The sequence below is a fragment of the Macaca mulatta genome, chromosome 20, assembly GCF_049350105.2.
Source record: "Macaca mulatta isolate MMU2019108-1 chromosome 20, T2T-MMU8v2.0, whole genome shotgun sequence".
Lineage (NCBI taxonomy): Eukaryota > Metazoa > Chordata > Mammalia > Primates > Cercopithecidae > Macaca > Macaca mulatta.
The window spans coordinates 81,288,831-81,313,697 of NC_133425.1; the positions used below are offsets into that span (position 1 = coordinate 81,288,831).

Consider the following 24,867-nt stretch of genomic DNA (forward strand, 5'->3'; position numbering starts at 1 on the left):
CAGATTTGCAGTGTACTTTTTGTATTGTGCAGCCAATAAAAGTTTCAGTCTCATACATTTTCACAGGTCCTTGAAAAGCTCAATGCAAAAACAGCCCCGATATGTGATTCTCCACGGGGCAATAAAAGCCAGTTACGACCTTCATTTTCCCCCCATTCCAGGGCTTCCCCAGGACGGAACACGGAAACACTTCTTTTTCCGTTTCCAGGGATTTCTTTCTTTTTCCAGTGTTGTTCCCCTTCTCCTCCACTTCATTTTTACAATAAATGTCAGTGCGCACCCAGGAGCGGCTGGTCCCCCAGGGGACCTCTTCTTAACGCCGACGCTTTCTCGAGAAAAGGATTTATGATGAAAATTTCCCCAGGGGGACCTTCTAGTGGCGAGCACGTTGGATGCTCCTGTTTCAATCGCGGTCTCAGCGGGCAGTGGCCTCATTTGGAGCTGGGGTTCACCTGCCCCTCCTGGGCAGCGCAGGCCACCGCCGACCCGGGACGGTCTGTAAACGGCCTTCGCGTCCTCGTCTCCGTGGAATAACGCGTGGCGGGAGTCACTGCCCAACATCCAGCGCTCGTGGAGGCGGAGACTGGCGGGGCAGCTAGGTTCCGGTTCTGGATTCTGATTAATGGGCCGCGGGCACACGGTCTGCACAGTGGCTCGTTGCTAGGGGCTCGCTCGCTGTCCGCCCGAGCCGGCCTGGGAGGCAGGGGACGCCTCCAGATCGCTCCGCGGGGCCTCCCGAATTCCTGGGAAAGCCCCCCTGCAGCGCCGCCCCCGGACCCCAGGTGTGAGGAGCGCGGCTCTGCCAGCGGCTGCAGAAGAGGCCCGGACCCACTGCCGCGGCCGCCGGGGGAGGAAAGTGATTTCTCGGAAAGCCGAGCGCTTCAAAGAAGGCGGGCCGCTCGAGCCGAGATGACGCCATTGGTCGGTGTGGCCGTCGCTCTGCGCACCGGGCCCGCCCCCTACGCCCTTTTTAAAGTCGCGCGCCCGCTGGCGCATCGCCTGGAGCGCGGCAGCAAGCGTGGGAACGCGGGCGGCGAGACGGCGGCAGGGCGGCGGCAGGTAGGCACACTGGGCGGGCAGGGCGCCCGTGTTCCGCGCGTTCGGGTCCCGCGGGGTCCCCGACACCAGGCGGGGCGTGGGGGTGGAACTACCTACCGTAATGTCCCCAGGCGCTGCTCAGTGGCCGTCCGTGTCCCTCTCTGCTTTTTGCTTATTTTCCAGCCACCTAAGTCCAATCTGAATGCCCAAGTCGTTGATGATTGTTTGCCTGTTTCCAAAGATTGGTAGATAGTTGCCTTTTTAAAAATATCATTTTTCTTTAAATCTGGTTTGCGTGGAAAACGTTAGGAGAGCTCATATGAAGGGCAATAGCAACCCCGAATCTTGAAACTCGCTCTATCATTCCACTGAAATTCTACCACGTGGAATAATGCTTGAAGGGTCAGAATTCTGGAACTGCCCAATAACCAGTCGTTATCGAGGGCTAGTTTGTGAAGGTGGGAACAGACTGGTTCTAAAATTCTGTTTAATGACAGTCAATTAAGATTTCTGAGTCTGGCTTGAGGTCCTTTTCTTGCATCACAGCCCAGTCGTCCTTGGCAAGAGAGTCTGTATACCGGCCACAGCTCACAAAAACATTGTTTGAAAAAATTTATTTAAAGAACATTGTTTGTAAGATGAGTCTCAATACAGAGGACAGACTTTCCTAAGGTGAGATGTGTTACTTACCCAGAGCTGTGAAAGGCTTTACGAATGGAAACTAGAGACTGAATTTTCCAGAATTTTAAGAAGTCTCCCCAACCAGTGGCCCCCCACTTTCTTTTTTAAACCAAAGGTAAGAGCTAGTAGTTAAAATGACAGTTCTAAGCTTGTCCTTTTGGGTTATGGCAGCTTCCTCTATGAAAATATTTGGGAGTGATTCAGTCACTGAAGGAAGGTTGGTGCCAGAGAGAGAAATGGCTTTGGTGCTTTCTGGTCTAGTGATGAGGGTATGCCAGGCCACAGCGAGTGCCCTGGGGCCCTCCGAGGAAGGGGAGAGGGTGGGTTCTGCTGCTGCCTGCTCAGGTGTGTCCTGTAATTTGGATTAGGTGGGCCCAGGGCAGCCTCTTATCACATCTCGCCTGGAAAGCCTGACTGCTGGGTACATTTATAGGGCTGCAGATAGGGCTTGGCCAATAGATTACCTCAAAATCAAGAAGAGGAAGTTATAAACATGTGACTATACTTATTAATTTTTCCTGGCTGGGCATTTGGTGGAATTAATTTGTTAATGTTTAATAAATCATTATGGATCATAATTGTAATAGAATCTCAGGCTTTTGATGTTACTTAGAATCTTGGAGGAGACCACGAAGGACACTCAGACGGGGCTGCACATGTGCAGAGATCTTGTAATGTAACCATGGCTCTTCTCTGCACCATGTGCGAAATAAGCTGCTGCTGGGGTTGGGGCGCTGGCATGGGTTCCAACACAGTCTGCTGATTGCCTTGGTATTTGCCGTGCCTCTCTGGGCCTCAGTTTTTCCTCTGTTAAGTAAAGAGGGGGCTGGATTAGATGATTTCTAAAGTATTTTTCAGCTTTCAGATGCTGTGACTCACTCTTCTCTTTTTCCTTTTAATTTCTTTTTCCTGTAAATCACCAAGACAGTTGTCCCCAACAGTTTAGATGTTATGAATCCATTAGGAATCCTGATGACAAAGTTTTGACCCTCTTTCTAGAAAAATGCCTGTACTAACAAAATTTTGCTTTTGGTTGCAGGAGGCTCAGGGACTGTGGATTCTAGTTTAAGAAACTTGTAGCAAGGAAATCAGGGGAACTGTCTCATTTAGTTGAAATTCTCAAATGCCAACCCCTCTGTTGTGTTCTGGCCACCTCTATGCAGCTCATTCCTCAGTCTAGGAGAAATTTTTCTACCTTGCCCCGGCAAAGAGCTGCTAACTTTCGGCGGGGGGTGCGGTCTTTGGTCATGGTGTTCCAGTTCTCTTCTCAGGTACCCTCTCCTAAGTCTGTCCCTTCTTCATGATAAACACCGTGGCCTGCTTTAGAATTCTGGGTCTCTTGAGATATAGCCTCTCAACTTACAGGTGAGGAAGCCTCAGGGAGAGGCTCAAGTGACATCGCAAGGTCTGGTTAGAGAAAAGTCTTTGCCAGAGTTCTGAGTTTTCAAACCAAGGTCTCATTTGTGTGGGCGCAGTGGCTCACACCTGTAATCGCAGCACTTTGGGAGGCTGAGGTGGGGGGATCACTTGAGACCAAGAGTTCAAGACCAGGCTGGGCAACATAGCGAGACCCTGTTTCTAAAATATATATCTGGGTGTGGTGGCACATGTCTGTAGTTCCAGCTACTCAAGAGGCTGAAGCAGGAGAATCGCATAAGCCCAGGAGTTCCAGGCTGCCGCAAGCTGTGATAGCACCACTGCACTCCTGCCTGGATGACAGAGCAAGACCCTGTCTCTAAAGAAAAAAAAAATTGAATTCACTCCCTTTAAATCAATAAATGCCCAACTGAGGTTGTTGGATGGAGAATTTAAGAAATCCCACCTCTTCCTCCCTAGGACCTGGCCCTGTTTCCCATCTCATGGCCACCTGCAGGGTGGCTGGAGTTTCCAGAATGTGTACTTCTTGTGAAGGTTCTGATTGATATTTTGCTTTCTAGACCAGCATGGCTCTACCATATTTTGGGACGTTATGTCTTGTTACTGCTGATTGTTTCAAACTCGTTTGCCCAAAGAGGTCACATTTTAATCAGAAGAATAAAAATGCTATATATATATTTTTTTGGGGTGGGCGTCTATCCAGCTGTCTCGGGGATTTCCAGCACTGTTCTTGGAAATGTTGGCTCTAAGTCGATAGGTCATGCTAGTTCTCTCTCTCTTTCTCTGTGCTGTTGGGGAAGCTGTCTACTTGGGTAAGAATGTTCTTCCAAAGGATGTCTTTGGGTGCCCTGGGATGGTTAGGTCCCTAGAGTGGGACATCTTCTGGAAGAGGAACCCAGTGAACTTTGCCCTGTTCTGTAGCTGCTGTTTATTCCCTCACGCTTGTCTCTGTCTTTCAGTTGGTCATAGGAGTTGCCCAGGAAGTTTGGATAATAATAATGACATCTGGCGTGTAAGGTCCAGGCCCTGTCTCAGTTGCTTTCTGTATACCATCTGAGTTCTCCCTACACCCAGTACTGGTAGTTTTTCCTGAGTTTCATCTGGGACTGGGTAGCTGATGCCCTGAGATTAAATGCTGATCCAGGGTCTCCCAGCTGAGCCGTGGCAGGACTTGAATGAGATTGCGGTTCTGTCTCATTCTTAAACTCGTGCTCTTATCACTGTGAAGGAACAGCTGTTTAGACGGGCTAGCCTGAGGGCCTCCTCTTTCTCAGATGGCACAGACGCTGTATTCTATCAGGGAATATGGGGCCAGCTGGGCATCCAGTAACCCAGTCAGTTCTTAGGCTAATGGGCTGCTCGGTGAAGGAACCCGGTGCTGTAGAAGTGATTTCCCCTTCCCTTCCAGTCTTGTGCTAAAACTGGAGCTGTTCACTGTGGCTGTATCTGCCTGAAAGGAAAGGGCCAGTGAAAGCTGGAAGGAGCACAGCCAGCACAGTGGGAGGGGCCCGCAGGGGGCTGCTGGTGGCTTCAGGTGGCTGCAGGTTTCCCATGGAGCTTTCAGTTTGCATTCAGGGCTGTGAGGTCACGGAGGCCAGCATTGCCTTCTCATGGCAGGTGTCCCGGAGTCCCTGAATCTGTGGGTTTCCCCCAAGCCAGCACCTTTGCTGCAAACCTCTGAGTTTCCTGTTAGCAGTTTTTGGGTTGCTGTGATGAATGAGACAATATCCGTAATATCGCAGCATGTGTTTCTGTCTTTCCAAGGATGTGTGACCGAAATGGTGGTCGGCGGCTTCGACAGTGGCTGATCGAGCAGATTGACAGTAGCATGTATCCAGGACTGATTTGGGAGAATGACGAGAAGAGCATGTTCCGGATCCCTTGGAAACACGCTGGCAAGCAAGATTATAATCAGGAAGTGGATGCCTCCATTTTCAAGGTAAAGACCCCAGCTCGCTTCCTCTCTGTGGGCACAGTGTCTCCTTTCCCCCATGGACTGGTGGAGATGTTGAGTGACGTCTTTCTCATTTACTTAAAAAGTAATCCAGTTTTTAAAAAAGCAAACATTGGTTCAGGAGTGCAGAATGTGTCTCAAAAATGTACATGAACTGATATCACGTCTCTTGAGAGACAGAGTCACTTTTGTGGTCACTTGTATTCTGATGAGGGGGTCGAAGCCTCTTTTCTTCCCTTTTCTGCCGTTTCCTTTTCCTGATGAGCCAAGTGGGAGAAAAGACTTCTTGGAGACCCTCACACTAAGACCTTTTCCCGCGGGCTTCCGTCAGAGGCGATGCATATACCAGGGAAGGTTTCAGTCCTTGTTCTTTCAAAGCTGATACTTCTGCCTGGCATTGTAGGGCCAGCTCAGGAGGGTGAGATGCCATCCGTCATTCCTTTGGGGGCTGGGTCGTGTAGGGGGTTGTGAACCTGCAGCAGATGTCTAAAACTGGTCTCACCTCCCTTGAGAGTAATGAGTTCCCCATGTGTGGAGAGATGTGATGGAGGGTTTGTTCTGTGCCAGGCCTGGCCCACGGCTTGTTTTCTGCTCACACGATCCTGTGTGGTAGATGCTGTTCCCACCCTCATTCTATAGAGGCGCTGAGAGGAGAAGTGACTTGTTAAGGTCTCACAGTTCTTGTATGATGGAGCCAGCATTCAAATGCAAGATGGCCCAACTGTGAACCCTTGGTCCTAACTCCAGAATAGCTGATCAACAGAGATTTCTTGCCATTACACCTAGATTCAGACAGAGGAACCAGGAATTGGGGCAACCCAGCTCTGCAGACCAGCTGGGCTATTGAGTTCCTTGTGGGTCATCAGAGTGCTGTGTGGGCATCCCTAAGGCTCCAGATGTCCAGGTTTCACCTCTGGGAGATTCGGAGCCCTAGGTCAAGGTCAAGCCTAGACTTCCACGTTTGCAAATGTGGACACTACACGTAGACTGAATCATAGCCCAGGTTATAAGCCATTGCCATGTGTGCTTATTCTCTTGCATTTGGGGGCCAGGGATGGGGAGAGGAGAGTGGGTGTGAGAGACGGGCAAAGGGGGCTGAGTTGTTGGGGGCCAGAATCAGACCTGAGACCACAAACAAGGTGTGGAGGGAGTCAAGGCTGTAGGACCCCATGACAGTGCTGGACTCCCAGCCACAGATGACGATCCCCTGACACCAGAGAACAAAAATGACAAAAGATCACACCTTAACCCCAGAGTGGACCATAAATAGGTCAAAGGTGGCTTAAGATGCATTTTGGTCTTGCACATCTTTGCCTGACCGATGTTTGCAGCGGGGCTGTGCATTTCAGTAATTCTGTTAAATCTGCAATTTGAGGTTGCTGGTCTTCTTGAGAATCTGATGCCCATTACTGACCACTCCAAGGAATATGGGGACAAGGGAATGCTTTGCACTCACCTTCGAGGGGGTCCCTTGGTGCCCCCACATCTCCAGATTCTTTCTGATGAAGAACCCCAGGTCAGGGAGCCTCAGCACCAGTGAATTTTGTGATACCACTGCCTGCTTCCTCACCCTTAGTGCTGTTGTGGATTTCTCTCTTGTTTGATTGCAGATTTTTTTTTTTTTTTTTTTTTTTTTTGCCTTTGGCATCATGGTGACCTTCTCTTGGGAAGGACTGCAGATTTAAACAGTATCAGAGTCCCATCCAGTCGATTGGGAACTCTGCATTATAGATAACCCCAAAAGCCGGAATTTCTCTGCCTTGCCACTGTTGATGCCTGGGTCTGGGCAATTCTTTGTTGTAAGGGTTCCCTAGGCCTTGTGGGATGTTTAGTGGCATCCCTGGCCTCTACCCACCAGGTGCCAGTAGCATCCCCTTCCCTACTGTCACAATAAAAAATGTCTTGTACATTGCCAAATGTCTCCTGAGGGCCAGAGTCTTCCCCTCCCCACTGAGAACCCTGATAAGAGCTGGCCACTGCCAGGATCAACAGACTTAACCAGAGGTGTTGGGTGTTGAGGGCACAGTTGCAAGTTGGACATCAGTAAAACATCTTTAAGACATGGCACAGGGTGCTGGACTAGGCTGTGTAGCCCTGACATGTGGCTTGCTGACAGAGACTAAGCTTCTCCCTTCACCCCATTCCCTGCTTCAACTTGTGCTCGGGGGGTAATGAAATAAAGCCCCAGATTTATACATCTTATGCAATGTTCTTCATGGCCGTTTCAACAGTGTTGAGAAAAATGTGCAAGATTCCCAATGTTTCCGTTGGTTACGCAGTCGCCTGATGTGGCAATCTGAAATGAGTCTACAATCTCAGCAGGAATGGGGCCAGGAGGGAGACGCGGGTGCCCACTGGAGCGGGGAGGCCGTCGGGAGGGCCACCAGTGCCACTGGAGACATGACACCAACAAGAGCCCATCAGGTGCTTCCCTGAGCTATGCTTGTTCCCATCCGTCCTCTGAGAGGCCTGTCTCTGTGACGTTGGCTGGATAGGTCTTTGGCTGTTGGATGAAGTCAACCTCGGTCAGATAGAGCCATCTTAGGGATTTTTCGGTTATGTAGACTCTTGTTTCTTTCAACTGTTCAAAGAAAACCTTTCAACAATTTAGGAGTTAAGAAAGAAATTTATGAGTTTAGTTTCTTCCATAATAAGTGAGTGGTAAAAGAGGCCACTTATATCAGTGGCCCTGGGATTCGGATTTAGCTACCCAAGATCCCTCATTGTCTGCAGACGTCATCCTGAGGCCGCCCTCATGGTATAGATCACAGAAGAGAAATTGAAAAAACATTGAGCTCATTTTGTACCAGCCCTGAGTACACTGATGAGGCCCTGATATCAGCTCATTTAGTTTTTAAAAAGTACTTCACCTCCTTGACATGACAAGAAGGGGGAAGATCTAGTTAAGTGAAGGTTATGATTCATGGTTGTATCAGGCATCGTAACAGGCCTGAATGAGTTAAAACTCAGTAGCACAGTTTTTTCTAATTCAGCAGGCCTTGAAGGGAAAAATAACATTTAATTAAAAAAATACAACATGAAACAATCATATTAAATTAGGAAGACCTCCTGGTCTGAGTTCAATGCTGTCAGCCTGAGTTGTGCGTCAACAGGAGGAAGAAGTTATGGCGGAGGCTGAATGAGCCATAGTGACTGTTGCTGGCTGCAGGGAGCCTTGAAATCACTCTCATGTCTAGTTTTTGCTGTAGCTCAAGAAGGATCTTGAGAGATCATCAAGCTAAGTTGACCTTTTAATGCTGGCTAGAGAGGCTGGGAGAGGGCCAGGTGCCTGCTGTGTCACAGAGTTCAGGGCAGGCTGCAAGCCACATACCCGATGGTGGTCCTGGATGCCTCCTGGCCATGGGCCCTGCTGCGATGGATGATGTGGCCTGGCCTTGCTCTTGGGGTGAGTGTGAGCTTGGCATGAACGAGTGAATATGGCAGTGCCTTACAGGCACCGCAGCTGTGTATGTGTACCAGCTGATCACAATGTTGCCATGAAATCTGTGCATTTCAAGGCCCATTTGGGATGTGGGTTAACTCAGTGGTTCTCAGATGGGGGAGGTATCATGATTTACCCTCCAGGGAACACTTGGCTATGTTTGGAGACATTTTTGGTTGTCACAGCTAGGAGAGGGGTGCTCTTGGCATCTGGTGGGTCAAGGCTAGGGATGCCACTGAATATTCTACAATCCACAGGACTACCCCACCACAAAGAAGGGTCCCAGCTGACATGTCAGGCTTGCCACAGTGGGGAAACCCTGATTTAAGGTAATAAAAATTGGAAACTACAGTTCATTTAGTACATGGTTTGCTCTTTTATTTCTTTAAAAATAAACAACAGCAACAAAACCCAAAGTAATGCCTGGTCAGTGAAGCAGTTAATGAAGGAGAACATTAAAGACCGTGTACTTTAAGAAATATTTTTAGCGGGGAGTTTTACATCAATGTCACATAAGGAAACTACCACTTATGCTCACTAGTAGGAATGTTCTTCCAGTTTCTTTACCCTAGGTAGAGGTGCAACATTTTGCATCAACAGAGTAGACAGCATTGGCCTTGAGCAGTAAGCATTCTTGTCTTTTTTGAGAGGAAAAACAGTCTGGGCTATTTTAAAGGAGCTGTGACTCATGGGGGCATGATGGAGTTTCTGGAAGTGTGGTCTCTTGGGTAGCTAAATCCGAATCCCTGGGATACTGGCTAAAGACAGCTACCTGGGCTGGGTGCGGTGGCTGACGCCTGTAATCCCAGCACTCTGGGAGGTCAAGAGATCAAGACCATCCTGGCCAACATGGTGAAACCTCGTCTCTACTAAAAATACAAAAATTAGCTGGGCATGGTGGTGCGCACCTGTAGTCCCAGCTACTTGGGAGGCTGAGGCAGGAGAATTCGCTTGAACCTGGGAGGTGGAGGTTGCAGTGAGCTGAGATTGCGCCACTGCATTGCAGACTGGTGACAGAGTGAGACTCCGTCTCAATAAATAATAAATAAATAAATAAAAATAAATAAAAAAAGATAGCCACCTAGACCCAACCCCACTTCCCCAGTGAGAATCTTGAGGGGCAAGGCCCAGGAATCTGCATTTTTCACAAGCTTCCCAGGACCTGAGAACACTTGCAGTGGTGGAGAAACTGTTGGGTTGGAAGTGGGTACAGCTGGCATTTAATCTCAGACTGGGTGACTGTGCGAAAGTTACTTACCTCTTGGAATTGCATTTTCCTGAATGGGATTGGGAATTCCCTACAGATCTCCTATCATGTTAGGCTGGAGGACACTGTCTGATTTTTCCTGGAACCGAAGATAATTCTCATCTGACTGTGGTTTCCTCCTAGTTGGTGTGTCTGTATTCCCGTTTTGCAATCTTAAAATCTGTCCATTCACCTGTCCATTCACCATTCTACATTATGACTTTAAGATATCGGCTTTGAATTTCTGGTCCTAGTTCAGATCCTAAGGCTTGGAGAAGTTAGAAAACAGATCTGTTAAAAAAACACACACAATGAAGGGAAAATACTTCATTACATTTTAAACAGCACCTGGGGGGAAAAGTCTAGAATAAATGCAAAAATGCAAAACAAAATTTCTATTAAAAGTAACAGGGCGATGGATGACCATTTTGACTTTTTGCAAATGTTCTCTTTTCATGCTAAATTTTAGGGGTTGATCCGAAAAAGCAACAAGTTGTTCTTTGTTTTGAACGCTCTGGTGAAACCATATGCAACTTCCTCTTTGTGCTGTGTAAACCTCAGGTGTCTCCAGCTCTTCAGCCAGGGAAGGGCTTGGCTAAAAGGCACACTCCAGGGTTGGAGGAGCCTTCGGCCTGGGTTTGACTTCTGACTCAGCTGTGTGAACCTGGAGGACCCCCTCCCTGGCTTGGGTCTTTTCACATCTGGTCTCCAGACATGATTGGAGTCGCCTTGGGTCCTGAAATTGAATGAGAGTTGATGGCCAACAAAGACTCGTGGGAAGGGAAGGATGTGTGGGGTCCTGGTCATGGTGACAGATATTTGTGATTGGAGTCGGCCGTGAATTTAATGTGCTTCTGTTTCTTTCTTCAGGCCTGGGCAGTTTTTAAAGGGAAGTTTAAAGAAGGGGACAAAGCTGAACCAGCCACTTGGAAGACGAGGTTACGCTGTGCTTTGAATAAGAGCCCAGATTTTGAGGAAGTGACGGACCGGTCCCAGCTGGACATTTCCGAGCCATACAAAGTTTACCGAATTGTTCCTGAGGAAGAGCAAAAATGTAACTATCCTTTATGGGTATCAAACCTTCCGGAAGCTGCCCTGGCCTGCAGCCTTCACCACAGAGCTTGGGTCTGGGGTAGACACAGGGTCTGGGGCACATGGTTTCAGTTAAACAAAGTAGTTCTCTCCTTTGCATAAGCAGAGATTGAGATCTCTTTCCAGTGACCTTGGAGGGAAGGGCGGAGGAGACTGGGTGCAGCCCAGCCTGTGCCCCACTTGCTGCCAGACCACAGACATGTGTAGGGCCCCCCTGGACAGGAATAAGCATCCTCCAGCAGTTTCTGATGAGGAATCCTTTCATTTTCCAGTAGCTTGCAGAGGAGGCTGGGGGAAAATATGGTGGCCGCAGAAGGACTGGATCATGAGGGTTGGGAGTAAAGCTGTCAGATGAAGTCGTCAAAGATGGCACCATGGGCTTCATTGTTGGAGATGGGATATGCCTCAATGTGTTATTAGATCCTGATCATTATTTGGGAACTCTGGGATGTGATCATTCCCGAGGTTTCTTCCAGCTCTCAAATCCCAAGAAAACATTTGTGACAGATTAAAGCAGGACAGCAAAAACATGCCGCACCCTGGTCCTACATCACTAAAATCAGTCCCAAAGTGCTGAGCTGGGATCTGGCCTCAGAATCCTTCTCAAAGCCCTGTGCTGTGCCGCTGCTGTGAATTGTAGCTGATTTATGAGATAAAACCTAATTACCAGCACTGGTTTACAACATGCTTTTAACACATTGATTTTCTGAGCCACTGAATGGGGCTTTTAGAATAACCCACTCTGACTTTCTCCTTTTAAGCTTCTGAGTAGTCCATGAATGCCTGTAAGAAATAGAAACCCCCAAAACTTCTTGGGGCTGTGCAGAAGTTTGACGTTTTGACTCTTCCCACTGTGGGGGTGTTGACTTAGAATTTTTTTAAAAGTTAAAATTGTGACTCAAACAAATATATAGCGAATCTGTGTCAGAGAGTTGTTTAATCGTTATGAGGGAGGCAGCATGGTGGTAAAGACGGTGGACAGAGAACCCGAGGCGCTGGTGAATGTGGCCCATGAACGAGAAAGCTGAGCCAAACCTGATGCCCGACCTGGACAGTACAACTGCGGTTTGGGGCGTTTGTAGCCTAATCATCCATAGTTAACACCTAACTCTACTGACCCAGAACCCTGATCAATACTAAATAGTAAGGCCAACAAACTGACCTTCCCTTGGAGAATCGGGTGCCTCCAGGAGGAAATCTCTACATAATAGTCCAGGGTGGCCCTGAAAGGCTAAGCAGTCATCTTTTTGCCTCATTTCCCAGTTTTGGGCAATTTTTTTTTGTCACCAAAGAGTAAATTGTGATTTGAAGGAATAGAGAAGTTTATTTTGGCCCCCACTCCCACCCGCAAGATGAGTCAGGCTTGAACCGGCAGGTGACCCCGACTTGTTTATAGCATGGGGTGTGGCCAGCATCACCTGATAGTGATGTTAAAGAAGCAGCAGGAGGTTCTCAGGGGTGAAGCAACGTAGCATTTGCATAATTGCCTACAGGGGCCCACTCTCCTCTGAACTTCAGTGGTTTGCAGGCTCCATGGTGGGCGCCCCACCTGCTCCCTACTTCCCCATCAGTAGCTTCTCAGTGAATTCTTCAATCTATCGAAATGGAATCCAAATTCAGCCAGGAGGAAAGAGTGGGTAAATTCTGTGGGTCACTGGGAATAATGAATTTTTGTGTTTGTTGGTTGTGATATGTCTCACACTGATAAACTTCATAAGGTAAGTTGTCGACTGAGGAAGCGGCATGAGAAGGGAAAGAGCAGAGGCTGGCCCAGCGTGCTCCTGTGGACGCTGTGCACCTTTAGGCGGTTTGTGATTACGGCTGATGCCCACTGGGCATCAGTGAGGGTGCTGCGGTGCGTGTGTGGGCATGGCTATGTGCACTGATGCACATGTGTATATTTGGAAAAGCCATAAAGAGATTTCCTGCCAACTGGCAATACAAAAAAGACCCCAACCTGCCAACACATTTTGCCAGGAAATCTTTGAGTGTTTTCAAATGCCCTGGCTTATAAATGTAACCTTCTTAGGTTAGCAAATGCTTGCTGTAAAGTATATCTGATACAGATTCATTTTTGACTTCAGAAAATAGAAGAAAGAGACCAAAATGCTGTATTTATCCTTTAAAAGTGTTAGCAGAAACAACTACCACCACCGCCACCAACTTCTCTCTTTTGACTTTGCTGATCAGATGACTGAAGCATGGGAAAAAAATTCTGCGTCTTTCCCAAACCAATGAAGACACTCAGTAACTTAACGTTTCCTTAAACTCAGCATTTTCAGAGTGGATCATGGCTTCAGTGAAGGCTGTGATGCCTCCGTGCCGTGTGTCATGGTGTTTGTCTGGTTTTCTGTAGGCAAACTAGGCGTGGCAACTGCTGGCTGCGTGAATGAAGTCACGGAGATGGAGTGCGGTCGCTCTGAAATCGACGAGCTGATCAAGGAGGTAAGCAGAGGCAGCGTTTCAGGGGTCTGGCCCTGCCAGGGTGAGTCTCATGTCATCTGTCAGGGACGGGCACCGTTCTTGCTGTATGAAGGCAGCCAGAGCCTCGGGCTCTCTTAGGAAGTGGCATCTCCACCTGTGCAGAGCTGGAACGGGACTGGCTCGGTGCCCCCTCCCCAGGTTGGCCTCTGCCGACAGGTCAGTCCCTCCTTCATCCCTAGGGCTGGGCCTGAGCTGCCTGTTATGTGTTAGTGAAGTTCTTTCCAGCTCCAAACTGTTCAAACATTTTGAACATTATGGACAGCAGTCTTTTAAATGGCATCGTGAACTCCCTTGCCTTCCTAGCAGGCTGCAGAGAACAAAATGTAAACTTTCCTTGCTGCCTGTGCTTGTCATGGTGGCGTGGTGTGTTGTACCAGCTCTCATGCCTATTTGATTGCTTCCTTTTTAATGTGCAGGTTTTATTCCTTAACGAATTAGAAAACTGGATAACCAAGCATATTCAAATTGCACATAAACTCCTCATAGGCTACAAGGGAGAGGGTAATCGGGGCCTCCTAGAACACATGGCTTTTGTATGCCCGTTTCAGCTATTGGGATGCCCTTTTCTTCTGTCTTTGGCCTCTTAACTATGCTTTTTATGGGTATTACAAGCTGGACATTTGCATAACTAAACTTCACGCAGCCTTTGCAAAAGGTGGTGTGAGTACTGTCTAAATTCTTCTTTTTAATAACATAGCAATAATGGAATCCTTAAGAGTAGCTAGGCTGTCAGAGAATGAAGATAACAGAATGTCACCTACCCGAACGGCCTTGCTCTTCTGCAGAGGCAGCTGCCAAGTGTCTGGGTGGTCTTTGGCAGCCAACTGAGTGAATTCTTGGCTTCGTGGCCCTCCACCAATGTCCTGTTTTCTGTAGAAGGCTTTTCTGCTGACTCAGCTGAGAGAGTGAGATAATTGGATTGCTACACCGGGGTCACAAGAAAAGCAATTTCAAAACATTTCATAATTGGATTTATCAGCCTCCTTTAAGGAATGGGCCAGAGATTAAACATCTGTGTGTGGCTCATTGAGTGAGATTCTCGAAAGCATGGCAGCCTTTGGCCAGCATCACCGTTCATTGGTGTCTCAGAGCTTGTCTGTGTGTCCAGGGCTTTGGGGGCAGTTGGATAACTTGGAACGCTGGGTCTGCAACAGGCAGGTCCTGGAAAGGACCAAGAAACTTATTAGCGGCCCCCAGAGAGCCTAGTAATTTGGCCACATGGTTTGAATGCTAAGCCCGGTAGATTTAAGGCCTAGGGCCTTTCAGGTTGCAAAGTGAAGCTTGACTTTTGTGTCCTGAGATAAAGGTGACAATATGGTTTTAGTTACACATGAACTGTTCATTTTTACAAACACTGGAGCCCCAGGTGGGAGATCAGTGACTGAGCTGCCCTCCTCTCCCTCCCCTGACTGTGCAGCCTTCTGTGGACGATTACATGGGGATGATCAAAAGGAGCCCTTCCCCGCCGGAGGCCTGTCGGAGTCAGCTCCTTCCAGACTGGTGGGCGCAGCAGCCCAGCACAGGTGAGGGTGGGTGGCCCGGAATTGTCACCAGGCATGGCCTGAAGGGGTTTACGGCATTCCCCCAGCCAGGGACGGAGTGGGGGTGGCTGTTGCTGTCATGATCCATGTGTCATTGAAGGTAGCTGAGCCCTGAGAGGTGAAGAACCATGGCCCTGGTTTCCCACCATGAGGGCAGAGCCCAGCTGTGCCTTTGGCCCTGCTCTCCGCTGCTTCTCAGGAGGGCACAAGCTGCTTTTTCCTTAAGTGATGTCCATGCCAGCTCTCCCCACGCTCCTCGGAAAGTCCAGGGGGGAGGGTCTAGTGAACTTGTGTAAGGCTAGAGGGAAGATGCAGCTCTTGGCCACACGGACGCCCCCTCCCTGGGCGCTCCCTTAGTCGGACAGTCTGTTAGGACATTAAGATAGCCCAGGGCATTTGGAGGAGAGGAGAACTCAGACCAGGAATAGGAAGTTTGCTCAGAGCCCTGGATTTGAATCCCGCGCTGGGAAGTTGCAGATCTTGAGCCTTAGTTTATTCATCCATAAAATGGAGAAACCAGGACTTGCGCCATGGGGTCACAAGGGTTAAATGAGGCTTTCATCCTTTGATGCTCTTTTGATGAGCCACTCCGAGCCCCCAGCTGCTTGAAATGCCCCCGCCCCCCAGGCCCAGGCTTCTGCAGCCCGTGAATGTGGTTGCTTCCTCCCTCAGTGTCTTCCCCACAGCCTCACATCCCTTGTGGGAGTGTGGGAGGTGGCAGCTGGCCCTGGAGGCCTTGAAGGTTGCCAGGCCGTGGGTGTTGATTGAGAGGCCCCTGGAAAGGCGCCTCTGTCTGTGCTGCAGGAACACCTTCTGGAAAGCTAGCTTGCACCCCCAGGCTCTCCCTGAGAGAGAAGCCCTGGGTGGTGGGTATGCAGTCCAGTGGTATTCTGGGGGCAAGTGCTTGAGGTGGGAAGGAAATGTGGCCCCACAGTGTCACACTGACACATGATCAGAAATCCCACAGCATAGAGGAAGTCCCCCCGACTTGCCACTCTGGTTTTCTGCATTTGTGAAACAATGGCTGTCTGCTCTGGTGGGGAAAAGCACTGAATTCAGCGGAAGCCTGTGCTCCCTGGGGCCTCTGGCCCGCCATGTGCAGCCTTTTAAGGGACTTGGAGAAGGAACGATTGGGGTAGCTCCCTGGGCACCACACCTGGGTGGCTCTGAGCTTGCTTCTCTGTTTCTCCCGCAGGCGTGTCGCTGGTGACGGGGTACACCGCCTACGACGCGCACCATTCAGGTACGGGGTGGTCCGGGCTGAGCGGGGCACGGGCACTGTTTGAAGACAAAGCCCAGATGACCCAAGCAGGGTTGCGGGGTTCTGTGGATGAGCAGGACCTGGTGTGGAAGTCGAGGCCCCGATTTCTCCTCCTCACCATTTGGTCAGGAGCAGGCGAGTGGCCTCTTTTGAGCCTTTTCTTGGATTGAAACAGCAAGTAGACAGAGTGCTTTTTGAGGCTGTAACTGCAGGAGAGAGAGTGAGGGACAGGCCAGCATCCATGCCAGTGCTGCCCCTCTTTGGGGGCCGCAGGTGGAGTGATGGAGCCTCTCAGAGCCTTATCTCAGGCTCCCGTGCCTGCCACCTCTAGGTGGGTGCGGCTGTTCCTATTTCACAGGCTCAGGAGCCCTGGTCACGTAGCTTTGTGTGCTACAGAGTGGGGGCCTCCCCGCAGCTGTCCCGTCCCCACACCCGCCTGCAGTGGGCAGAGGTGGCCTTTGTGTGTAGTCTCAGCAGCTAAGGACCCTGGCTGCACTTCTGCCAGCTGCCCCGGAACTGACACTCAGGCATGGTGACAGCATCTTCTGAACAGGGAAGCCGGGGCATCTCCCAGCTTTGGCTGGTTCTGTGGGAGGCCAGCAGCTGGTCTCATCAGATGGGCCACCGACGTTAGGGCTGGGCCTCTGGGCAGAGGAGGAAATGGGGCCGGGATAGGAGCATGCTGGCCGAGGTCCGCATGGGACAGTTTTTTGGGTTGTGGAGGTTGGTTCTCACCCAGGCAAGAAAACTACCGAGATGACAATGCCCTGTCCGTGAAGTTCTTGTCTGTTTCCCAGCAGCCCTTTGAGCTGGGGGTTGTTTTCACTCCAGCTTCACAGATGAGGAGACTGAGACTGAGAGTTCAGGGTCTCATCCAGGTCACGCAGGCCTCTGACTAGAGCCTGTTCTTGAGGCCTCCTTGTGCCTGGCAGCTGCCACAGGAGCTCAGTTCTGGGAGGCCCTGGGTCATGGGGCTGACTCCGGGCTCACCAGCCACCGGGCTGTGACCTGGGAGTCTGCTGACCGATGCTTTCCGGGGGCTGTGGAGTAGCCAGGCACAGAACTGAGTTGTCTCAGCAAGATGCAGAGACACAATTTGGGGAGAGCATGTCCCTGAATTAGTCCAGCAGAGTCACAGCCACTGCCTCATGCACAGAGCATCCTAAACGTCCTTCTAGAAGCTGTGAGCTTTGTACCTCTGTCCAGCCCCACCCCCACCTCTGTGTAAATCCATGCCTCAGTTTCCTCACCTGGAAAATGGGTATAATCATTAATAATCTACCTTTCAGGGTTAAGTGTGCTGGTAGGTCCCGTGCCCTGGACACAGCACCTGGTGGGTGCTGTGTAGACCGTAGGCTATGATTTCTAACTTCAGGAGTCTTGTCTGTGTAGATAAGCATTTGTCCTGTTACCCAGTTTCTTTAACTGGTGCTTACCTGTGCCAAGCACAAATATAAGCTCCGATAATCCTCACAGCAGCCCAGTGAGGTGGATGCTGTTTTATCTGCTTCGCTGATGAAAACCTGAGGCAGAGTGGGGAAGCAGCTTGCCCGAGGTCATCCAGCTGGGCAGCGGCTGCGCTGGGACCGCACGTCAGGCAGGTGGGCTGCAGGGTCTGCGCTGTGGGCATCTTTGTTGCTGCCTGTGTGGTCAGGCCGTTCCCCAGCACGGCTGCTCTTGTGGGTTGCAAGGGCAGGGCTGGGTTGCAGTGGGGCCCTTAGTGTTGCAGAAGGCTCACCTTTCCCACCTGGGCAACCCTTGGTGAGTGGCTTCTCACCTGTCAGGTGCAAGCCTGATAGCTGGAACCTTCTCTCAGCATAAGACGTTCTGTGGCGTGTGGTCACTAAGACACTCCTGCACAGGTGTCTCTGAAGCACTTAGCTGTTCTGGGTGAAGCTGCCAGTTCACATGACTGAGAGGTGCTGGTACCAAGATAAGGCCCCAGAAATGACAGGGCAAAGGGCCAAAGGGGTGACGGAGTTGCCTGAAGTGTTTCATTCCTTTGGAACAAAGTTCAAAAGTTGCTTCAGGGTGAAGGAAGGGGGGAGTGTGTGGAGTCAGCAGGCAGCACAGAAGTTGCAGACTTGGCGTGGGGGGAAGATGGTGAGCAGGGAAGAGCGAGGCCAGTGGGGAAGATGGTGAGTGAGGGAGAGTGAGGCCAGTGGGGAAGATGGTGAGTGAGGAGGAGCGAGGCCAGCGGGGAGGATGGTGAGCAGGGAAGAGCAAGGCCAGCAGGGAGGATGGTGAGCAGGGAAGAGCGAGACCAGTGCTGCCATTTCCTTCTGGGTGACCCTCTCTAGGCTTCGGTTTCCTCAAGTGTCAAATCAATGAGGTGGACCAGAGCTCCTGCAGCTCTGGCTTCCTACCCTGCGTGATTCTAGAACCTGTGTAACTCCAGCATGGCTGGAAATGGAGCCCGTGCATGGTGGGTTGTCAAATAATAAGGCAGGGAGCAGAGCCCAGTGGGAGGGTCCAAGGAGTTCTGAGTACCCAGCAGTGTCTGCAGGGACCACAGATGGCCTCAAGGCCTCCCCAGATGTGGTGCCTTGCACAACTCTAGGGGGCGCCATGGAGTTGGGCACCTCACAATTTGTGTGGCTCCACAAGGCAGCCTTGAACTGGTCTGGGGTACTTAGAAGGAGCCCCAAACTCACTAAGCTCATTGCTAGCGTATGTAATTCTTTTGGTTTAAGGCGATTAAAATGCAGATACCTCCCTGCATTTACATGTTATCTGCATTCCTACCTTAGTTTAGTGTTTTCCAAACTTTGGTCACTTGAGGTCCACTGTCACAACTGGTTTTCACAGCCTGGACTGTTATTAACATCATGTTTTTCCTCAAGTCTGAATTTTTAAAGCTTATTTTAAGTGAGAACCCACTATCATTGCCTGTAAAGGAAGACCTGTGCCACCTGGTATAAGTAGGTGATACTGTCTGGCTAGAATTGACTAAGATTGTATTTGGCTTTCATTGAATTTGTCTTGACGTCCGACAATGCCCTGAATTTGGAGCCCTAAGTTCAGTGCCATTATTCAAAAGGGGAGGTTGACAGGTGTTAAGTGTTAGAGAGCTATCAGCACCAAACTGAGGCTTGCTTTTTGAGGTAATCGTAATCAGAGGTTGGGGGAGTATTGAAGATGGAATAATCTTGTGATTACATGTGTCACCCCTCCCGCATTATTCTGTGTGTGCCACATTTGGGGAACCCCTGCTTTAGTTGGAGTGTTTTTCAGACTCTTTCCTGAGAACAGATTTGGATGAGGGTTTTGCAGAGATTCTTAATCTGAAATCCAGGAAATACCAAGGGCACTGTGAATTTGTTGAGAAAAAGATTATGTCTTTATTTTCTTTAACTTCAGGTTTAAATTGAGCATTTCCTTTTGTTATGAATGTAGAAAGCAGACCACAGTGTCCTTAGCAGTGCCTCTGAGACAGAGTATCATCATAAGAAATGACAATTGTCGAAACATCGAAACATGGTTTGCCGGCAGCCTGACTTGTAAATTACAACAGTTACCAGACCTTCTCTAGACATTGTATTTAAAGAGTCAATGAAGAAGAACAGAGAACACTGTTGTAGTTCATAGTTTCTGTCATTGGTTTCCTTAGTCATTCTGTATATTTGTTCATGCGTATAAAAACATTACTTCTACAAGCAGTACACGGATTTTCCCAGAAATATCAAAGTGGTTCAAGAAACACAAAGAGTTACCCATGTGGGTTTGAGACAGACTGTGCACTTGGGCAGGAGGGACCCTGTGTGTCTCCCCGCAGCACCCTCATCGTGTCCCTCTCGTCCACAGCGTTCTCCCAGATGGTGATCAGCTTCTACTATGGGGGCAAGCTGGTGGGCCAGGCCACCACCACCTGCCCCGAGGGCTGCCGCCTGTCCCTGAGCCAGCCTGGGCTACCTGGCACCAAGCTGTATGGGCCCGAGGGCCTGGAGCTGGTGCGCTTCCCACCGGCCGACGCCATCCCCAGCGAGCGACAGAGGCAGGTGACGCGGAAGCTGTTCGGGCACCTGGAGCGCGGGGTGCTGCTGCACAGCAGCCGGCAGGGCGTGTTCGTCAAGCGGCTGTGCCAGGGCCGCGTGTTCTGCAGCGGCAACGCCGTGGTGTGCAAGGGCAGGCCCAACAAGCTGGAGCGCGACGAGGTGGTCCAGGTCTTCGACACCAGCCAGTTCTTCCGAGGTCTGTACCGTCGTCACCTTGCTGCCCCCATGTCTTAGAGATCACGCCTCCTATCCATGTGCCATTTGCAGCTCAGGGTGGCCCTGTGGTCTCACAGAGGGATGTGGAGGAGCGAGGGGCATGGTGTGGCAAGGAGGGGCTTCTTTGAATGGCACTCTGTCCTCTCCCACTGAGCGATCCTGCGGTGCTTCTCTATGCTTCAGCTTCCCCGTGTGTACAGTGGGGGTGCAGAATCAGTACCCTCCTCAGGGGATTGTCGGGAGGGTAAAGGAACTTAACCTCATGTTCTTTGGAGTATGTTCTGTGGAGAGACCCTGAGCGCTGGCTAGAGATGCAGAGTCTGAGGCCCTGCTCCAACCACAGGATCCGAAACAGTGTCTTAGTAAGGTCTCTGGGGACCTGTGTGCAGGTCATGAGATACGCTGACTTTCCGCACACTAAGTGCTCAGGATGGCAGCTGCATGCACTAAGTGCTGCCCATCAGCTTTCATTATTCTATGAGGAGGATGTGTAGGATCCCAGCCTGGGTGTCTTCTGGAGGGCTAGGATGGCGGCTCCCTTCTCCATGTCCCCATGCTCTCTGCTCCTCTCTCTGCAGCAGCCCGAGCTAGTGTCAGGTCTCAGCTGCCACTGGCCCGAGAACTCCCAGAGGAGGGGCCTGGAAGGGCAGGTGTGGTGGCGTGTGTGGGCTCAGGTGCATAAGCCCTGAGGAATCCCTCTAATGAGGTGGTGTGAGGCCGGGGTTATCACCCCTGAGCAGGCAGCACGGCACGGCACGGCATGGAGGGGCGTCCTGCCACGTAGATTCCTGGGGCTGCCTCACATCCTCTGACTCCATGGGTCTGAGGCAGGGCCCAAGATTCTGCATGTCTAATGAACTCTCAGGGAAGGCAACTGCTGCTGGTCCACTGGCCCCACTTTGAGACCCTTTCACTTGGCTGTCAGAGAATCGGGTGAGGGCTGCAGCCCTCCCTGGTGTCATCAGGTGGTGGTTGCAAACTCAGTTGCCTCCAGGGGCCAGGCAGGTAAGAGCAATGCACGAATTCTCGAGAGATAAGAGGGAGCATTGAGCAGCTGTGCCCATGGAGAGGCGTTCAACTCAGGCCTTAAAATCCCGGCAACAACCTGGAATGGCCAAACCAACAGCTCCTTGCTTGGAATTTGGCCCAAGGGCCACCAGTTTGAGATCCCATGGTGCCCTGGCCTACCTGCTGCAGTACCCCTGCTAAGCCCCGAATCTCCTGATCCCCCAGCCCCTGCTAAGCCCTGGGCCTCCTGATCCCCCAGCCCTGCTGCTGCGGGAGTTGGAGGTCATCTCGGTCTTGCTTGCCAACACCCTCCGCCTGTGTCATTCCAGAGCTGCAGCAGTTTTATAACAGCCAGGGCCGGCTTCCCGACGGCAGGGTGGTGCTGTGCTTTGGGGAAGAGTTTCCGGATATGGCCCCCTTGCGCTCCAAACTCATTCTCGTGCAGGTAAGTATGGGCAGGTTTTTTTTTTTTTTTTTTTTTCAAGATGGAGTCTTGCTCTGTTGCCCAAGCTGGAGTGCAATGGCATGACCTTGGCTCACTGCAACCTCCACCTCCCGGGTTCAAGCGATTCTCCTGCCTCAGCCTCCCAAGTTGCTGGAACTACAGGCCCATGCCACCATGCTCAGCTAATTTTTTGTATTTTTAGTTGAGATGGGGTTTCACCAAGTTGGCCGGGATGGTCTCGACCTCGTGATCCGCCTGCCTCGGCCTCCCGAAGTGCTGGGATTACAGGCGTGAGCCACCGCTTCCCGGCCTTATGGGCACCTTTGAGCCCTGCATTCAGGTCTCCTGGCCCCCTCATGTAAGGATCAAGTTTTGGGCTGGAGAAGAGGTCACAAGGACGGAATTTCCACCTGTGTAGGAGGCAGGCCTAGGCAAGACCTTCAGTATGGGGGAAACAGATTCTTGCCATTTCCGAACCATCTTCTGGTGTCTGGGAGGCGCATAATCTGTGTGTGTGTGTGTTTTCTGCTTTTCTTTTTTGTTTTTTAAATCTAAGCCTCTTATCCAGAAAGATTCTACCTGTTCAGTTGCCTGAAGGTCTAAGTGACAGATTAGGGCACTGTCAGCCCTTATTTCATGTGGTCAAAGGAATTAATCTTTAATGGTGGGATTCTGGGTGCTGGCTGTCCCAGCTGGGACAGTACTGGGGAGTATGGAACAGTGTTGGCAGGAGCACTGCTTACCCTTTCTTGGCATTCTGGCTCATTCACTTGGGACTCACGTGGCACTGGGGTCATCAGAGGACCTGGCTAGGGTCAAAGACAGTGCGCATCCCCTTTGGAGCCTCCGCCTCCACCTCTGACTTTCTGTATCTCCCATCTAGATTGAGCAGCTCTATGTCCGGCAGCTGGCAGAAGAGGCTGGGAAGAGCTGTGGAGCCGGCTCCGTGATGCAGGCCCCCGAGGAGCCGCCGCCAGACCACGTCTTCCGGATGTTTCCAGATATTTGTGCCTCACACCAGAGACCGTTTTTCAGAGAAAACCAACAGATCACCGTCTAAGTGTGTCGCTTGGGCGCCCCACCCCGGCTGCGTCCTGCATCCATCTCCCTATTGCAGTGGCCTGCATCATGATTAAAGGATGTGGATCCCTCTGTCTGGGGTGGGATGCCTTACTTTGCACTTAATTTAGTAAGGGCATTCTCGGAGGAGTAGACGTTTAATACAAAGTGGCGGCATAGCCCTGCTGAGATGTCAGTGGTGGCCTGGATGCTGTAACCCCAACGTGTGGCTAAACATTTTATTTTCTACATTTTCCCCTTCATTATCATTAGTTGCTGTGATTCTTTCTGCATTTTTGGTTAACTATCATTTCCAAAGACTTGTCATTCAGTAATATTAGCAGATAGCTGCTTCGAATAAAGGAATTTGGAGTTTAAAAATCAACTCGTGAAAACAAGGTTGTTTTTGTCTTTATCTTTTGTTAGAATTATAGATTTATGATTTCATAGGCTTGATTCTATATGAAATATCTTTTTACTTTTATGCATTTTAATAAGATTTAAAAATATTTAGATACAAACCCCCCTTTAATGAGTGCAAGAAAAACTCTTGACTTGTTAGAAGAAAGTATATTCTTTCTAGAATTCGGTGCAGGAATATGTCTTCATATCCAGGCAAACGGGTATATTTTTATATTCAGACAATCCTTCTCCTCTGGGGCTTTGTTGCCAGGAAGATTAGAACTAAATTTATTTTTTTTTCATTTCTGTAATGAAATCATCCCAGATGCCTGTTGTCTTCTTTCCAAATGTTTTTCACATATGTTTCAAATATTTCTACTTTGAATTGTCGGATTTTCCATGTCCTCCTTTCTCCTTTGTGCCCAGCCTGAGTCAGCACCATCCCACATTCAGAATCTCCCAGTGAAAGGGCAGGAAGGGGCCTCACCTGTCAGCCTTCATTTTGAGAAGGTGGAAGGTGTTGGGGTTTGGGAGACAGCTCATCCGATCTCCCAAGTCTCACGTGACATGGTGGATTTGTGACCGTGAGAGTTTCCGGTTTAAAATATGAAAAACCAGTTTCCTTTTCCCAGCGCCATGCCTGTGGAGGTGACAGTCAGACCCAGAGGTCCATTAGATGTGGATGAGCTCACAGGTGAATCGAGGAGAAGACCAGGGGACGTGCCTTTTCCGTTTTGTCCAACAAAGCATTATATTTTTAAGAATGCCAGACCTGTTTGCTGAATTGTTCATAAGATAACAATAGGCTTGAATCTCCAATTCAAATGAATGTCAAAGCACATATCTTTAATATGCTGAATGAATATTTATTTTTGTATCCATTTACAGTATATTGATCTCTTTTATTCTTTGTTAAAATAAAATGCTCTTTTTTAAAACTGCTGTGTACTGTATTTTTTTCCTCACTGTCAAATACGATGCAATTCTCACCAGATTCTGGGTTCTGTAAAGGGGGAGTTACGGCTGCAACGTGCAGGTTTAATTCAGTGCGCTGGACTAAAACAATATTGCACTGGGATTTTAAGGATTTTTTTTTTTTTTTTTTTTTTTTGAGACAATGTCTTGTACCTAGGCTGGAGTGCAGCGGTACGATCTCGGCTCACTGCAACTTCCACTTCCCAGGTTCAAGCGATTCTTTTTTTTTTTTTTCTTTTGAGATGGTCTCGCTCTGTCGCCCAGGCTGGAGTTCAGTGGCCTGATCTCAGCTCACTGCAAGCTCCGCCTCCCGGGTTCATGCCATTCTCCTGCCTCAGCCTCCTGAGTAGCTGGGACTACAGGCGCCTGCCACCGCGCCCAGCTAGTTTTTTGTATTTTTTAGTAGAGACGGGGTTTCACCATGTTAGCCAGGATGGTCTCAATCTCCTGACCTCGTGATCCGCCCATCTTGGCCTCCCAAAGTGCTGGGATTACAGGCTTGAGCCACCGTGCCCTGCCTCAAGCGATTCTTATGCCTCAGCCTCCCAAGTAGCTGGGATTACAGGCATGCGCTACCACATCTGCCATATATATATATATTTTAGTTAGAGTTGGGATTTCACCATTTTGCCCAGGCTGGTCTTGAACTTC

At 49.9% G+C, this 24,867-nt stretch overlaps 1 protein-coding gene across 7 annotated transcripts; it reads left to right on the top strand.

Annotated features, from left to right (window-relative positions):
• Window positions 1-997: 997 nt before the first annotated feature.
• IRF8 (interferon regulatory factor 8) lies at window positions 998-24,179 on the top strand. 7 transcript variants are annotated; one of them, NM_001265958.1, is given in 9 exon segments: window positions 1,006-1,059; window positions 4,861-5,035; window positions 10,609-10,792; window positions 13,187-13,275; window positions 14,732-14,837; window positions 16,051-16,098; window positions 19,921-20,307; window positions 21,665-21,780; window positions 22,664-24,160. In NM_001265958.1, coding segments are annotated over 8 exon segments (1,281 nt in total). In that variant the 5' UTR covers window positions 1,006-1,059; window position 4,861; the 3' UTR covers window positions 22,841-24,160.
• Window positions 24,180-24,867: the final 688 nt, after the last annotated feature.

What these genes read in the sequence shown, in the direction of transcription:
- IRF8 (XM_077983364.1), top strand. Translation starts at nt 4,862, where the DNA reads ATGTGTGACCGAAATGGTGGTCGGCGGCTTCGACAGTGGCTGATCGAG. An exon ending in CACCAGCCAGTTCTTCCGAG is followed by an intron (nt 20,308 to 21,664) that starts GTCTGTACCGTC and finishes GTGTCATTCCAG; the next exon opens with AGCTGCAGCAGTTTTATAAC. An exon ending in CCAAACTCATTCTCGTGCAG is followed by an intron (nt 21,781 to 22,663) that starts GTAAGTATGGGC and finishes TCTCCCATCTAG; the next exon opens with ATTGAGCAGCTCTATGTCCG.